Genomic DNA, 16,879 nt, shown 5'->3' with positions numbered 1-16,879 from the left:
AACATACCTAGACACATTCATTCGATTATATTATTCACGTACATATATGTAATAATAAAGTAGTTTATGACACCTTCCATGAACCCTGATTTTATTGTGTTCCATGCATAGGTACTGGTACATGTGTTGTGCTTGACTCTGATTTGTTGCATGTGATTGAGATGATGCTGAAACAAGGCTATAAATAAATTAAATGACATCAGTGCAAGCTTGGCCCAACCCTTCAACCTCAATATTTCGCCTCGCAACTCAGCAAGACAAGATCGTTTATGATTTAAATAAAGAATTAGAAAATTGGCTCACGCCGCATTGGAAGAATAATGCGATGCCTTTTCTCGAGCATTTTGAGCCGACACTCAGCGATGTCCTGGTCGTGCGCGCCATGCTGTCCCAAGCTGTGATTCTTCCAGAGCTTGTCGGAACCATCATGGATTATGCGGAATATTGGGCTCGATCATCTGCCAAAGCTCACCCGCACTTTTCCATTCATGCAGAACAAGTTGGCGATGGTGAATTCGATTTCCAAGGATCCACATTCTTGGTGAGTGTCATTAATGAGGTCATCAAAGCTCTTTAAACTCATGAGGTTACGCCTTTACAGCTGAGATCCTTTCCTATCGGGCTCACAGACGACGTGATTCGAGACGAAGACGGTGGTTTTTCCCGTACAGATTATCAGACTGAAGGAATTGCCGCATGGCCTGTTGAAAAAGAATACGATCGGAAATTCTTCCAGGAACTAATTAGAAACACTTCTACACAGAGCAATCCTGTGCGAAAAATTGTATTTCGCATCCGCAGCCACGATCAAGGATGGACCACAGACGAGAGGACAGGCCCGTTTATCGATGCCAAAACTTGGTTCGAAGCTGGTATCGAGAGATTTGATGCTAGCCATGAGTGTAAGTTCAATTTCCCAAAAAGAATGTGAACGAGACGTCATTGGAATATACTAATGCCTCTTGAAACAGGTGAACGATGCCCAGATATAAAGAAATTGCCAATTTGCAAGCTGAGAGTAGTCGAGCCCAAACCGGAAAATTCAGTAAGCCATAATGGCGATCCCGGGTATCGCTATGGACATTCGCCCTGGAAAGGCCCACGGGAAATCCTGCGCAATAAAGTGGCCTCTTCGGAATGGACAAACTACGAGGTGACTTGGACTTGCTGGGACGTCGTCGCTCCAGGATCGAAAGAAGCGCAGAAAGCCATGGAGGAGGGCAAAGGGCCAATGGATGGCGACGGCCAATTTGTGCGAAGTCTTAAACTGGGCGATGTGATTACAGTGTGGGGGAGGGCAATGCATCGCGGATGGGTGAATGTGGTTGACACGGTCGAGATGGACGTTTATTGGGCACTTTAGATGGAACCAGAATCCAAGACACGGAGAGCTTATTCTTGCATATGCCATCAAGTACCGAGCCGTGAATGACAATACAGAGAAGTGCCGACGGAAATAACGGTCCTCAAGTTAAACGTTTGTATAAGAGGTGGCTGGGGATCTGGATAGCTTCAAGCTCGGGCGGCTGCCTAATCTCGTCTTACAACCGTGCAGCATCAACCTTGATGTCCGTTTTCCGCGGAGGATAATTTTCTCTTTGAGACTCATACCGAGACATGGACTCAGTTTCTTGAAATGCCGGCTCCCTGCCTATCGGGCAATTCACCACCACACGGGACCTCTTGGTGAGTGACGCGACTGAGAATCGAGCAGCCAATCACTCGTATAGCCATCGCGACAGGATCCAGAGAACTGCAGCTTGCACTTTCGATTGGCTCAAGATACGCGTGATTCACCAGATATATCAAGACACGTAGTAACCGCGTGTGGCTATTAATTTGATGCCGCCTTTGCAGTTTGTGCCCGTTTGGCTACATGTAACTAGTGATGCAGCATGTGCTTCCCCATTGCGCCTTATATCTATTCTATCAAATAGTATCCTAATGCGCTCAAGGCAACAAGTGTGGTTACTCTACCCAGTAACTATACCTGGAGTATACTGTAAGTGCCAAATCGAGTCAACGCCGACTCAAGGGATCCGTTTCTTGAACCCTGATTTGCTCGCACGATCCGTCAAGACAGCTGAGTCTAGGCTTCAGTACCACAAAGACAGTGATATATCAAGTCAGACTCGCGATAGTACGATCAAGTCACGGTATAAAAGGCCGAAATACACGTATAGAGATTTGTTCCGTAGCTGTGCTGTTGTCTGACTGGCCAGAATCGCGATGGCTGCCTAGCAAACCTAGGAATGCCATGGCCCGGCTCGGTTTGTGGCAAGCTGAACTGCCGTACTCTCCACTATTTTTTGATCATTATCCGTGTTGGTTATCCGTGTAATTGAGAGTGCGTTATAGTAATTGAAGGATATATAAATTTGTTGAATTCTCTGGTAGAAATGTTTGCAATCGACATCAACTCCAATTCACTTGAAGCTAGTGGGGACTTCGCCTTCTCAGATGGACCTCACTGCGACAACGAAAACACAATTTGAACTTTCTCTCTAAAATCTTCAATAAATGTATGTAAAACCACGGGGACTCTTTTCTCCAGATTCTGTCTACCAAAGAGAAAGAAAAGCAAACCACTCAAAATCCACAATGTCTTCTACCGACGCAGCCGTGGCCTTGGTGGCCCCCAAGGAGGAACCGTCTTCTGTTGTCACAAAGCTCTACCAGCAAGGCTTCGTGCACTGGTCGCAGTTCGACTCAGAAGAAGACCACCAGGTTGCACTGGAGAAACAGATGACCCAGATGCCCATCGTCCACCGCTTTATTCACTGTGGCACTTCTTGGATCACCGAGTCCTTCACCATCAACAGTCCCTTCATGCGCAAGATTCTCCTAGAGGTCCTCGAACACTATCAAGACCTCGATTTGGAGTGCGAGAACTGGACTTTTCGCTCTCCATACATACCTCTTGTCCATCGATGGCAGCGACTCCAAGATTTTTGCCAGAGCACTTCGAATCCTGAATTGACCAAGGCTGGCCAGCAGCTGATCGAATTTCTACTTCCCATTGTTGGTCCGTCGGTCAATTCTCTCGAACAGACTCGTCTCACGGGCAAAGTTCAGTTCGACTTTCTCTGGCAAATCTTTCCTCCTGGAGAGCTTGTCATGACCAAGATGTACGGCCAGGACGCCATTTGCCGCGTTCTCAAACATCACAAGGTTGAAGAAAGTTACTCCTGCCCTGCATATTGGGTCATTGACATGGAGTATGTCGACTGGAACGGTGACAAATGCGGTTTTACGACGATGAAGACCAAGATTGGTGGTTACGATGGCTATCGCCGAGCTCATTTGCTTCCTACCTGGCCGATTTCCTTTGACAGTGACCCGGATGCAATCAAGGCCAAGATGATCGCCCGCGGTCGTCAGTTTGAGGAATTGAGGACATATCACTTTATGCAGTACGAAGGTAGGAAGATTGTCATAAGAGGCAACGCAAAGGAAGAAGAACCAGTAAGTCCTTGAATCCGTGGCACAGGTCAATACATTCTTCTAACATCCCACGCCCCTAGGCTTCCGGCCGAGTTGTTGTCGATGCTTTTGCCTACTACGCCAGCTGCAAGGTGGTCAAGCCAAACCTCCGCCCTCTCGATTCCGAAGAAAAGCCCAAGGCAGACGAATCTAGCGAAGACGAAGATGGTTACAAAGTCCGCCGCCCCCGCCGCGGCTCCGACGCAAGCACCAACAGCTCGTCCTCCCAGGAAGAAGCTGCCATTGACGAGCTCAAACTCACAGTCAAGAGTTCTGAGACGAGGCTTGAGCGCAAGGAAGATCTCACTCCTCTCACTGACGAGCAGTGCCTCCTTTGCACGCCCTGGGTCAACGGTTTTGATCTCAAGGCCAAGGAGTGGGGTTTGTTCCTCGTGGAGAAGATGAAGGATATCGTCTGGAACGATGATGCGTTCTCGAACTTGGTCCTTCCTGGAGATGAGAAAGAGCTTGCTTGGTCGTTTATCGACAACAAGAACTTTGCAAACTCGGACTTTGACGACTTTGTCACTGACAAGGGTCGCGGTATTATTATCCTCATGTTTGGCCCCCCAGGCGTTGGAAAGACATACACGGCAGAGGCCGTGGCAGAGAAGGGCCGAGTTCCTCTCTATGCTATGAGTGCCGGCGCTCTAGGAACCAAGCCAAACGAAGTCGAAGCATCTTTAGACCGAGCTCTTGAGCTCTGTCGTCTCTGGAACGCAATGCTGCTCCTCGATGAAGCAGACGTGTTCCTAAGTGCTCGAAAAGAAGACACTCTCGCACGCAACGAGCTAGTCTCCATCTTCCTTACCAAGCTCGAATACTACCAGGGCATCCTCTTCCTGACCACCAACCGCGCCTCGAGTCTGGACCATGCTTTCCAGTCTCGCGTGGATCTCTTCCTCCCATATAGCGACCTCACCACGACTGCCCGCCGCCAAGTCTGGCAGAACTTCATCAATCGCGCCGGCGGCGAGACACGGTTCAAAGTTGCCGAGGAAGACTACGATCAACTAGCAGAGTTGAGGTTGAATGGTCGTGAGATCAAGAATTTGATCAAGAGTGCTCGACTGTTGAACATGAAGAGCGGACAACCTGTCACGACTGCTCGGCTGGCTCAGTTGGCGGAGAAGAGGATCACGGCAATGGAGATGTTGAATGGCGAAGAGTAACTTCTGTGACTGAGACTATGGATTAGCTTATGGCACTTTACGAGAGATGATTTGATGAACTTTTGGACCTTCATTTGGCATAGCACTGAAGCAGTTGACCACGTACTCAATGACAGATAAGCATTTTATGAATCATTTAAGAAGCAGTTACCAACGTAGTAAGCTATTACCATTTATGCCACCACCTATTTAGAATTTGGTTGATATTCCAAATACAAGGGACCAAATCAACTGCCAGAAACATTCATGTGCAGGTATACAAACATCTTTCAGTTGTCAGACTCAAGCAACAAACTCCAGAGATTTTAGAACAGTAGCAGAATGCTTCCAATTATATCTCGAGTTTGCAAGAGCAATGGAAAGAATAGCGATATTCCAGTTGCAGTACAACATATCAGCCAAGGTTGCCTCATAACCAAGTCTCAACGTCAACATCAAACACCAAGAGCAAGCGAATTTGAAAGCTACCGATCAATACTTCAACACTACCCAACATCCGTCAACCACTTTCTCCCTTAAACAACCCAAAAACCCCATCACACACCCCGAACCGGCAATGAATCCCGCTTCACCAACTTCAAATCCTTCGTCAACGAATTCTTACACGTCCCCGTCACCACAAACTCATCAATGTTCCTCAACGTACAATCCGCAATCTCCATCAACGCCTCCTCCGTGAAAAACGCCTGATGCCCCGTCACAATCACATTGTGAAACGTCATCAACCGCATCAACACATCATCATGAATAATCTCCCCCGAATGATCATCATAAAACAGCGAACCCTCACCTTCATACACATCCAGCGCAACGCCCCCTAAATGCTGCGCCTTGAGAGCCCTAATCACAGCCTTCGTATCAACAAGCCCTCCTCGAGAAGTATTGATCAGCATCGCACCAGGCTTCATCTTCGCAATCGCCTCCTCGTTAATAATCCTCCTCGTGCTATCCATTAAAGGACAGTGCAAGCTGATCACGTCCGACTCAGCGAGAACCTCATCAAGACCCTTATACTCCCCAACCCCCTCAAACGCCGCCGCAGGAAACGGATCGTACGCCAAAATCCGACACCCAAACCCCTTCATAATCTTCGCCGTCGCAACCCCAATCTTCCCCGTGCCAATAAACCCAACTGTCTTCCCATACAGCGTCCGCCCCATCAACCCGTCCAGCGCAAAGTTCCCCTCCCGCGCCCGGTTGTACGCGCGGTGCGTCTTTCGGTTCAGCGTCTGGATCAGCGCAACCGCAAACTCTGCCACGGCCTCGGGCGAATACGACGGCACGTTGGCGACCATGATGCCGGCTTTTTCAGCCGCCACGAGGTCGACGTGGTTGAAGCCCGCGCAGCGCAGCAGAATCGCCTTGACGCCCTCCTTTGCCAGCGCCTCAATCACAGGCGCCGAAAGAGTGTCATTGACAAACGCACAGATTGCATCTGCTCCCTGTGCAAGGATAACCGTGTCTTCCTCCAGTGCAAATTCATGAAAAACAATCTCGATATCTGCTGACGCAGGACGAGTCGCAGCAGACCCAGCGCCTCTGGCGGCCGCAGCGCTACGAGCCGCCTCGATGTAGCGTTTGTCGTAAGGCTTGGAGCTAAACACCGCGAGCTTCATCTTTGCGAATTATGATTGAAATAGAAGAATTACGGGATGTAAAGAAGAGGAGGAGGAGTAAAGAGGAGTGACTGCGGACGTACGTGTTGGTACCACCTAAATAGCTTGGCGGAAGTGAGGAGGTTTGGGCATTCATTCAATAAGGTTTCACTCGTTCTGTGGCTGATGATTCGTCGATACGTTTGCACTCTAGCTGCATGCAATAGCGTGTGGTGTGAACTAACCTCGATTGTTTGATTAACAGTATGGACTTTTGCATTATGCTTTTGTCGGCATGTGAATATGAACAAGTTCTCGCCGTGATGGGTCTGGGGCAACTCAGCCAAGGTTCCATCATACGATTGACTCTGCTCATCTTCAGAAGCACAGATCACTGCGGTAACAATCCTCAGAAGAGTCAAAAGATTCGACAGAGCAACAAGCAAACATCACAAACTTCAGTAATAGTAAACTAATCGTTTCAACTGTAGCTGCAATTTTAATGCTCTCTTCATAAATACTTCACAGGGTATCCTCGAGACGATATCAGCAGCATCGCCACATTGCGTGTGTCTACTACACCAACAAAAATCTACAAGCAGGTACTGTCACATGTTCAACGAAGCTCCGAATTTGCAACATATTTTCATTCTCATCGCCCGCATTACATCTCCTTTCCCCTATATCTGGCAATCCGTGCACTTGTGAGTCTCTCCTCGTCACCGAGACTACTTCCCCCGTAAGCATTTCCCAGGACAAATTCATATGACATTGCAAGCAAAGAGCGGTCCTTAGAACCCATAACCCCTTGGGTCCCATAAACTCGGCCTTCATAGCTCCAAAAAAGAGTCATACTAGTAATAATAATAAAAATGTAGTTTGTTTTTTGACTGCACAAATTATAACACGGAATGCCATTCTGCTTTTTGGTAATTGAGGTTTGCCGTTAGAAGCAGAGTTCACTATCGTGATCATGCGGCAACCTATGGCCGGCCAAAGGCAGCACCCCGACCAGCGGCGCCCGGGGGCATGCCACGGGCTTCAAAGGGAGATCCACCAAAAGGCTCTGGTGGTCCCGGGGGTCCATTGAATCCACCGAGTCCAGGAGGCATGAACCCATGAGGTGGTCCGTTGAAGAAGCCAGGAGGAGGAGGAGGCATGTTGCGTGGAGGCATGCCAGCCATTGCATCTGGAGGCGGCATGCCACCAGGAGGGAAGTTGGGAGGAAACATGTGAGGCATGGGAACGTTGCGGTTTAGGCCGCCGGCCAATCCAGGAGGAGGCATCATGGGGCCTCGCTGCTGTGGTGGCGGTATCTGTCCTCCGCTGGTCATCCAGCTGGGTGGCATCTGATCCAGCCCAGGAGGGGGAGGGGGTCGTTGCAAAATCTGAGTGGGCTGGCCGAGACGGGAATCGCGTTCGGCGTTGTGGAAAGACTCTTCCATGGGAAAGCCAGGAGGCGGCTGGGGGCGCATCTGGCGTTGCTGCACTCCCCGATTCTCTCTTGGCGAGAAGTCCGACTCTTGCATCGGCATTTGCTTCTGCTGCTGGGGCTGGGGCATGCTTAACGGAGCACTGGGCCCCATTCGCATGAGATTCATCAAAAACTCGGTATTATTGTTGTTGCGAGCCTGGTCAGGGATTCCTGAGCCCTGGCTAGAGATACGCTGGTGGTGCCCCGCGAGATCTTGGAGAAGTTGGTCTGGCCGAGCAGACTGTTGCTGTGGTCGAGGTGCAAGGATTTCTTGAACATGTTGCGGTGGCGGCGGGCGGCCAATGCCGCCGTTGATTCTATCGCCACCGTATTGTTGGAATGGCTCTGGGGATGCGAGGTTGCTCTTTTTCGACATGTCTGGAAGATTTCCTTGAGGTGGTGGGGCAGCAAATGGTGAGTGAGCCGGAGGAGTGGCACTCATGCTCTGCTTCTGAAGCTTTAGCAGTAGTTGCTGGAAAGCCTGTTTCTCTTCTTCTTGAGGAGGAGGAGCCATTCCTGCGAGCGGTCCCAGTCCCGGGGGGAACTGAGAAGGTGCAGGCGGCACGCTCGTCGACTGTTCTACTCTGCCTCGTGGTTCTTCTTGGGGTTGGTGGAAGAAGGACGTGAACCTTGATGACTTGCCCACGGTCTTGGGCCTGGCAGCTGCATCGTTTACTTCGCTGGGTGGGGAGTTGGGCTCTAGAGGTCCCTGTGCTTGCATACCGCCAAAGGCAAGGAAGAATTTGTCAGGGGCAACTTCGATAGCAGTAGGCTGGTGAGGTTGAAACCTCTCAGTCTCGGCAGCAGGTTCAGGAGCCGCTGCTGCTGCAGTTGGGCGCTCTGGGGCATCACCGCCTCCTTTGCCTTTCTTCATCTGCTCCATCCACTTCTGGAAGTCTTGCTGGGTGTGTGCCTCGCGGAGTGCCTCGGCAGGCTCGTCGAACCATTCGGGCTCACGCTCAACACGCTGCTCGCGGTCGCGAGCCCATCGCCTGTCGGGTGCCCTGCCATTGGTACGGTCATCCGCAGTTTCAGTAGTATCTCGGTCTCTCCAGCTCTTGGTTCGGTCTCGTTCTTTTCGCTCGGCCGCAGGGGACTCTGTCGGCATTGACTCTGCCTTGTGCCAAGAGTCCACTTTGCTCCTGCCAGCGCCGTTGCGTGCTCGAGTGTCATTTTCGGCTTCCTTGTTGTCTCGACCAAAGGCATCAAAGGGCCTTGTTGGGCGGTCGCGAGTGGCATCGCGATCGTTTTCTCGCAGGGGCTTCTTCTCATCTCGAAAGTTGCCACCCATGCGGCCGTGGAAACGCTCGGCACCTTCAGCACCAAAGCTTTTGCGGGGCTTGACTGTGCTCCAGCCATCGTTATCTAGGTCGTTTTCTCCGCGGCGACGAACAGCATTGGGTGCGCGCAGACGGTCACCGTCGGCTTCGCTGTTTCGATTGCGCAAGGCGAACCGACCTGCGGGGTCGGCGTCTTTGGTCGGTTTTTCACCATCAAGCGTCTTGCCACCTCGGCCAGATGAAGCAAATGCCATCCGAGGAGGAGCAAAGACAATGTCATCAGGATCTTGAAGAGTTACATTGTTAGCAACAGATGACTATCAGCACGAGTATTTTAAGATGGAACCAACTTGTACTGGTCCGGGAGGTGTGGTTGATGCCTGGGCGGCGATTTGTCTGGTCAAGAAGCGGATTGTCCAGGGACCGAGGTCGATCGTTGACCGGTTTGTTCTGCGCTCGAGTCTGGTCTGGGGGTGCCCTGCATTATGTCAATATCAGTTTAAAGCAAACACTGAAGCCGTTCAGCGAGCCTCGAGTTGTGCTCACCCCATCCATTCCTCCGCCGGAGGCAGTTTCTCAGGTTTGATGCATAGCGGCGACTCCCTCAGGAAGAGCAGATGCTCTGCGGTGTATCGAATGGCCATAGCAAGGCGGCGAATGCGCGACGCTCATCCGGCGAATGTCTCGACTAAATCACTGGACAAAATGGTTGAACCCTTTAGCTAGTCGGCCGAGAGCCGGAAGGGGGGAGATTAGAGCCTAAGCGTCGACGAGGGTTATTGAGTAGTAGTAGTTCGATTTGGTGGGGTGATGTAACGTGCGTCAATGGACGAGCTCTGCAAAGGTCGCAAGTTGTGGATGCCGCACACGAGCAGATGCTTGATGGCCAAGGGAGCTTTTGTAATTGTTAGGTGTAGGTAGTGACCATAAAGGACGCGTTGCAATTTCGAGGAGGGAGAGCCGACCACGGAGCTTAACAGCAGCTGGAGCCAATCGACCCAAAGACAAGACGCAAGAAGAGATTGAACGAGGAGAGGAAAAGACTTTGCCGCAGAAAGAGGAACAAGAAAAAACGACTTGGCAGATAGTAGTACTAGAAGGGACGAAAGACGAGAGGAGAAGAGGGAAAAGGGTCAAATTATGAGTGTAGCTTCAGCCGTGCGTTGTGCGTGTGCGTGTGCGGTGCGTGCGCGGGGAAGGTTTGGGCGGTCGGGCGGGAAAAAAGAAGACGCTGGATCACGAGGACTGAGCGAGAGATGTTGAGAGGTTGATTTTCGCGCGGACGAGTATCGATATTCGGGACGATTCGAGAGGGAGAGAGGATTTGAAAGGCGGTCGGTTGGGAGGAGGTGGAAATTGGTGATGGTGATGGGAGCAGATTGCGTTTTTGGTGGGGACCTGATTTGGGAGGAGGACTATGGGAATTATTCGGTACAAGGAGGTAGAGGTAGGAGAGTCATTGAACGAGATTACGGAGGCGGCTAGCAGCGTCTTTCAGTGGCACGCCAGGGCTTTTCAGTGGAGGGGGCGGGCAAGCGAGCGGTGGCCGCCTGGAGCTTTGAAGCCTAAAGTCGCACGTCGCCGCTGTGGGAATGGAGAGGCAGCAGCACGGCTGGAATTTGGCATGCAGCAATTGTGCATGGATATTGGCACAAAGACGAAAGAAGTTGATTGCAGGCAAAGCGTCCAACAAAGAAAAAATGCCCAATACGAGGTTGTTTCATTCTTTGTTTGGTGTTGGTTGTAGGCGCTTACCCACAGCTGGGCAGCTGAGTTTCAGTTGAGACTTAAGAATCTTCCAGACCTTATCAGTACATGTAGAGGACAACTTTCAAATTCACATGGAACCTTGTCATGATTAAAGAGTCGGGGTAAAGTAGTTCGAAAGCAAGATGAAATATCGCTATAATTCATTTTCATCATAATCACTCGTCCTAATACCCAATGTGCCAATTCAATCCCAAACAATCAAGCATCATCCTAGGGTAAGGTAACCTCACCCTCATCATCGCCATCCAATTAAAAGGAACCCCAATACAGTACCCTCCACACTTTTTTCCCTCGCACTCACAACTCCAACTAATAAAGACCTCCATGTTACACGAAAAACTTCCCCCAATGGCCTACTCCCAAACATACTCTCTAACTTTGCCTCTTCCCCCCCAATAGCTCTCTACACTCTCGCCACCACCGCGGGCACCTCCTCCTCCAGCGGCAAAATGTGCGGCAGCGGCCCGACAGGCGTGATGCTGAACGGGTTGATCTGCGTATGACTTCGGGTGTAATGCCACTTAATATGATCAAACTGCGTCGTCTCCTTGAACGCCGGCAGGCTCCAGTACAAGTTGCGCATCCACTTGTGCAAGTGAGGATACCCGCTGCGAATGTCGCGGATGTTGCACTTAAAGTGCTGCACGTACACGGGGTCGAAGCGCACCAGCGTCACGTACAGCCGGATGTCTGCCTCGGTGATGTCCTTGCCAAAGTAGTAAGGCCCCTCGGCCTGCGAGGCGAGATGCTTCTCTGCGCGGTCGAGAGCCTCGAACAGGGCGACGACGGCGGTCTCGTAGGCTTGGGAGCTGGTGGCGAAGCCGGCCCTGTAGACGCCGTTGTTGATGAGGTTGTACGTCCACTCGTTGGTCTCTTCGATCTGGCTCTTGAGGCTCTCGGGGTAGAGAACAATGGAGCGGTACTTTTCCTCAATCAAGTCGTCAAACTCTGTCCCCAGCATTCGGATAATCTCGCTGCTCTCGTTGTTGACAATCTGCTTCGTCTTCTTGTCATACAGCACCGGAACGGTAAATCGTCCAGTGTAGTCCTTGTTCGACTCAAAGTACACGTCCCGGATATGCGTAAAGCCCTCGTGAAGGGGATCAGGAATAACGTTCTCGCCGGGGATATCATTGTCCTCCTTGGTGGCAAATCGCCACCCCTTCTGCTCCAGATGCCAATGCACCACGGAGAAGGAAATAATGTCCTCGAGGCCCTTGAGTTTTCTGGTGATCAAAGTTCGGTGCGCCCATGGGCAGGCGTAGCTGACGTAGAGATGATACCTCCCCTTTTCGGGAGGAAACTCGGCACCGGCCTCGCGGGAGATCCAGTTGCGGAACGAGCTGACTTGACGCTTGAACTCGCCAGTTGTGTCGCCGGGCTTGACCCAGTCGGTGATTTTGCCCTCGTTGGAAGCCTGCAATTATTGGATACAAGTGTTAGGATTATTATTCAATTCAAATATACAATGGTAAGGAGAAACCACTAGATACTAACCATTCTGATTTGAATTGGAAACTGTAGTGGTGAAGCTCGTGTAATACTGTTTGTTTTTCGTAAAGTTCCAAACCCAGTTGCACTATTAGACAACGTCGAATATGTCAATGTTTTGGTAAACTGCTTGTGATTATTGTTGAACAAAACCCCAAAAGATCTGGTTCTCAACTGCTGTTGAATTGCTCTCATTTAAAGTCTGAATGCTTTCTCCTCACTCACCACTTGGGGAGCCAGAAGGTCTATATATACACAAAGCACTCTTCATAGTATCATCGACAACGCCAAGCGTCGCCCCCTCAAGCCCACCTGCGAGATCCTTCAGCTTAACCCGTTAGCGTTCCAGTGGTTACGATAGCCTATGTGACTGTGTTCTGACTTAAGCATTGCTAAAGCTTCGGGCGTCGCTCCCACGTTACTAATAACATCCAATGGCATCCACCCACCTCGTCATTCCAAATCCCTCTTCGTCGGAACAAAACTTAGCGCGCTTTCTAATTGTGACGTAACAGCGCCCACGGGCGTTAGCGCCTTCATCACTCAGCCATTCTGCGTCTTTAGTCATCACGACAATTGTCTTCCATTATGGTCCCCTGCTATGCAAGGAAAAGAGTGCCGGGTGCCCAAACATACTGAAGCATACGGAAGCATGCTGATATCACCAGAGTGGGATTGATATATCCGTTAAGGCTATTCATTTCTGTTCCAAATATCTACTCATGTGGTGACTACTTATGAACCGCGCCGAGTCTATTTAATTCCAATAAAACCTAATCAAATATTTACCTTAATGTACGGAACCTCCACGTCCTCTTCGTCCAAATCCTCAGCCACCATCTCAAAGATCAGCTCCTTCTGGTGAGAAGGAATGGGCTTCTTGGAAATGGTCTCTACCAGCTCGCTGAGCTTGAGTGCGTAGCGGTCCTTGAGCTTGGACGGAGGGAAGAAGCTTGCATACAGCAGGCTGACGCCAGAGCTGAGCATGCTGATGCTAAGGCCCTTCTTCTCAAAGTAGTCGAGAAGCTCCTTGAGCGTGATGTTTTCGACCTCGAATCGGTCCCAAATCTTGTCTAGCTTGACCTTGCCATCAGGGCCCTTGTATTCAACCTTGGGACTAGCAATGGGCTCGCCGAATCCAAAGAATGGCAGAGCCAGGTTGATGAAGCCGTTCTTGTACTGCTCAATATCATCCTTGCCGTCAATGATCTTGTAGAGTTCCAGGACAACCAAGCCAGTAACGAGGGCCGTTGTCGTGGCGATGGCGGGGATGATCTTGCCCGCAATAAACTTGGTCTTGTGTCTGTCAGCAGGCTCAATCTTGTAGTTCTCGGCCCTCAGGTTGCTGCAGGCAGTGATGAAGTCAATGTGGTGGTTGGTGTCGTCGTCCTTTTCGAACTCGACAGGCTGCAGCTGGAAGCCCGCAAGAGTGCTTGCCGACGGGAGGCTGGCAGAGAGGGTTGTGAGCTCATCCGTGTCATCAAAGCTGCTGGCGTTGGGATCCTAAAATATAGTTAGTACTATTGAGATACAAAATACTTGGGCTTTTAAAAAGGTAGAGGGCTTACGGGTTCCTTGTCATCTGCCTGGATCTTGACGTTTGAGTCGGGGGTGAAATCAGGCACAATGACATTCTCCAGTTCCTTCAAATAAATGGACTTGTCGGTGCCGGGCGACTTAATGTTAAAGTTGAACGCATGAAGGTTCGCGGCAGCCACGATAAATCCAAAGTGAGTCGGGTTATTGGGGTCGAACTTGAGGGCATCTGGAGCCCTCTTCGGACCAGACCAGAAGGGAGTGCCGCCCGAAGTCACCGAGTCCTTGGGGAAGTTGTACAACAGCTGCTGGACCTTGTTCGCAAACTCCGTCTCAAAGAGGAGACGAGCCCAGGCAATGCAGTCCTCAAAGGTCCGGGGCCGCTCGGTGGTAAGGTAGTTGCGGATCGTCTCCAGGGTTTCCTTCTGGTTGCCGCCTTGCTTCAGAGTGGCCTCGATGAAGTTGGGCTGAGTCAGATAGAGGTTCACAGTCTGGGGAGCTTTGACAAAACACTTCTCAAACATGTACTCCTTGGCCCAGGCAATGGTATGGTCAATCTTGTTCGGGAAGCTTCGGATTGTGCACATGGGGAACTCCTTCTCCGGGGGGTCTTGGGAAGAAGAGTAAGACTCTGTCAAATGGGGCAGGACAACTTGCGTGTTGCCCTTGGTGCCCAGAGTTCCGCTCTCCAGCAGCGGCTTTCGGAAGAAGACGCATCTTCGGTCAACGTAAGTTCTCGCTTCGACATTGTCCAGAGCGTTGGTGACTCCATCCAGGCTACGCCAAAATTCCTCATTGAAGACATGCTCAGTCTCGGGACTAACGCGCTCTCGCAAAGTCTCAATGTGGCCTTCCAGCTCTGGGTTCATTCGCTGCACAGCCCTGGCAGCGCAGTCGCTCTTCATGCTGCCGACATCAGCGGCTCGGAAAAGGAACTGTCGGTTGAGGTTGCTCTTCTCGATGGAGTCCATGTCGGTGACATAAATCTTGCCCTTGGGTCCTGTGCCCAAGCCAATCATGGCCCAGTTCTTTAGCATCTCACAACCAATGGCACCGGCACCAACGAGAAATTGCTTGAGATTGGCAATCTTCTCCTGGTACTCGGTTCCAAAGACAGCAATCTGGCCATCGTAACGGCTACCGATGGGCTTGCACAGCTCAGGGCTTCGCTTGGTAGAAGTAGGGAGGGACTCGAGCGAATCAAAGTACATCCATTGCTGGATGGGATTGAACTTGCCAGACACAGCTTTGAGAACCTCCTGAGCAGCGATACCGCCAAAGAGTGCTGCCATGGGGCTAAGGTCACCAAGGGCCTGGAAACTCAGCTCTTTCAGCAGCTTCTCGTCAATATCGATTTCGAGTTTCTCATCGGCGGCAAACGTCTTGGCGGCCTCGAGAACGACAATGGCATCTTTCTCGTCCATGGGGTTGGGAAGTCGTCCATTGGCGACTTGGAACGCATGGAGGGCCTGGAATCCAAGATGAAGCTGCTGGGGTCGATCGAACTTGGCGTAGTCGGAAATAAGGAACTCTGGCTCCTTCAGCGCGGCTGTAAAGCTCTTGAAATCGACGACCTTGGGCATCTTGACCTGCTGATAAGTTCCTCCACGCTGGTACTGTCCGAGGCCTGACACATCGCCAATGGAGAAGGTGTACGGACCCTTAACCGTAATCTTACGCGGCTCGCATCCATTCAACGCCTCCATGCCCTCAACTTCGGAAAATGTGACGTAGTCGCCATCTTCTAAACCGTGGCGAGTCTCATCGAGTGCCGACACCAGACCCTCTTCGTCGATGCCAGCAACGATACCGCTCAAGGCGGCCTCGCCGTTCTGATCGATAATGGTAAACTTATCACCAAAGTCACAGAAGATGGAGCCAAATAGGCCGAAGGTATCGGCGATGACAACGTAGATGCCCTTGGAGTGGCAGTAGTCGCCTACAGCCTTTTGTGTCGAGATGGGCGCATTGGTCAGCACCACAACCTGATACTTGTCGAATTGAGCGAAGTTATCCTCGATGCTACAATTTGTGGTCAGTAATACCCCTCTAAAAACGAAGTCTGAGAATTTGGTGGCTATACCTGGGAGATTGGTGAACCTTGACGGGGGTATAAGCGTTGAGCTCTGCGACACGCGGTGCCGTGACTTCATCTCTGGGCTTGCCGACATCCTTGGGAGTCAAGAAGAACTGGGCTGAGAGATCGGCAATCTGGACCGGAGCAGGGTCGTAGACAGTCAAACTCTTGACACCGGCCAAGGCAATATTCTTGGCAATCTCGACACCGAGACCCTTGAGACCAACGACGAGGACGTTGGAGGCGCCCATGCGGCGCATGGCCTCGTGTCCTAAGACATAGAGCTGTCGGCTGTATAGAGACTCATCGATTTCTGTAGTTCCAACAACGGATTCATCGACTTGCATGCGGGTTGCAAGATCGACCTCGGGAAGCTTGGCGGCCTGTTGGTTTGAAGCAGACGGTCAGTTTCGCGCCTTTCTCGGAGGGAGCTATCTATCAACCTACAGCCATGGTTCTCTTGAGGTTCTGTTGAGACTCCCCTTCAGAGAGCCTTCGCTTCGCCAGCGTTCCGGGGCTGGGCTGTGACGAAATCTTGGATATGGTGATCCAGCACCTAGGTCGAGCGTGACCTCACCCAGATGCTGCTGATAAAGAGGGGTGACGGTGGCTAGAGAAGAAGCCTGCTGCGTGTCTGACGGTGCGGGAGAAGAGTCGTTTGGCTTGGTGGAAGAAGGCGGTGATTCTCTTGTCGACAAAGGACAAGAAGAAGAGCGTTGGAAGAGAAGAAGTTGGTTTGTAATGAGCAGGATTCAGAAGTGTTGGCTTGCACTGGACATGACAGGCTCCAGTTCTTTCTGATGAGGTAATGTGGCTAATCGTGCCACTGTAATACTGTGCTGTACTAGCAGCAGCGACGGGAGTTTGGCAGCTGCTGCTGTTGCCCAGCTGCTGACAGAGGGGTACGAAGTACACGCAAAAAACTCGGGTACAAGGCAGAAGTACCGAGAAGAGGGGCAGCAAAAGCTGAGGCAACGCGGGCGGGGCAGCAAGGCGGGGCA

At 51.2% G+C, this 16,879-nt stretch overlaps 6 protein-coding genes across 6 annotated transcripts; 2 read left to right on the top strand and 4 right to left on the bottom strand.

Moving 5' to 3' along the window:
* Positions 1–325: 325 nt before the first annotated feature.
* On the top strand, positions 326–1,363 carry T069G_10466 (uncharacterized protein; the record flags this gene model as incomplete). The annotated part of the gene is made up of 3 exons (XM_056177676.1): positions 326–541; positions 602–902; positions 972–1,363. 3 exons carry the CDS (start codon positions 326–328, stop codon positions 1,361–1,363), a joined length of 909 nt encoding a protein of 302 aa, XP_056023966.1.
* Positions 1,364–2,601: 1,238 nt separating this feature from the next.
* On the top strand, positions 2,602–4,655 carry T069G_10465 (ATPase family associated with various cellular activities (AAA) domain-containing protein; the record flags this gene model as incomplete). Its single annotated transcript, XM_056177675.1, has 2 exons — positions 2,602–3,465; positions 3,525–4,655. 2 exons carry the CDS (start codon positions 2,602–2,604, stop codon positions 4,653–4,655), a joined length of 1,995 nt encoding a protein of 664 aa, XP_056023965.1.
* A 536-nt stretch (positions 4,656–5,191) lies between these two features.
* T069G_10464 (d-isomer specific 2-hydroxyacid dehydrogenase, NAD binding domain-containing protein) lies at positions 5,192–6,271 on the bottom strand (the record flags this gene model as incomplete). The annotated part of the gene is made up of 1 exon (XM_056177674.1): positions 5,192–6,271. The coding sequence occupies one exon, from the start codon at positions 6,269–6,271 to the stop codon at positions 5,192–5,194; it is 1,080 nt and encodes a 359-aa protein (XP_056023964.1).
* Positions 6,272–7,233: 962 nt separating this feature from the next.
* T069G_10463 (uncharacterized protein) lies at positions 7,234–9,648 on the bottom strand (the record flags this gene model as incomplete). The annotated part of the gene is made up of 3 exons (XM_056177673.1): positions 7,234–9,290; positions 9,355–9,482; positions 9,551–9,648. 3 exons carry the CDS (start codon positions 9,646–9,648, stop codon positions 7,234–7,236), a joined length of 2,283 nt encoding a protein of 760 aa, XP_056023963.1.
* A 1,529-nt stretch (positions 9,649–11,177) lies between these two features.
* On the bottom strand, positions 11,178–12,274 carry T069G_10462 (uncharacterized protein; the record flags this gene model as incomplete). The annotated part of the gene is made up of 3 exons (XM_056177672.1): positions 11,178–11,382; positions 11,425–12,191; positions 12,272–12,274. The coding sequence occupies 3 exons, from the start codon at positions 12,272–12,274 to the stop codon at positions 11,178–11,180; spliced, it is 975 nt and encodes a 324-aa protein (XP_056023962.1).
* Positions 12,275–13,042: 768 nt separating this feature from the next.
* T069G_10461 (thiF family domain-containing protein) lies at positions 13,043–16,331 on the bottom strand (the record flags this gene model as incomplete). Its single annotated transcript, XM_056177671.1, has 4 exons — positions 13,043–13,768; positions 13,834–15,823; positions 15,885–16,261; positions 16,326–16,331. 4 exons carry the CDS (start codon positions 16,329–16,331, stop codon positions 13,043–13,045), a joined length of 3,099 nt encoding a protein of 1,032 aa, XP_056023961.1.
* Between the last annotated feature and the right edge of the window lie 548 nt (positions 16,332–16,879).

This window comes from Trichoderma breve, assembly GCF_028502605.1.
Source record: "Trichoderma breve strain T069 chromosome 7 map unlocalized scaffold00007, whole genome shotgun sequence".
Classification (NCBI taxonomy): domain Eukaryota; kingdom Fungi; phylum Ascomycota; class Sordariomycetes; order Hypocreales; family Hypocreaceae; genus Trichoderma; species Trichoderma breve.
This window is presented reverse-complemented; position numbering and strand designations above follow the sequence as displayed.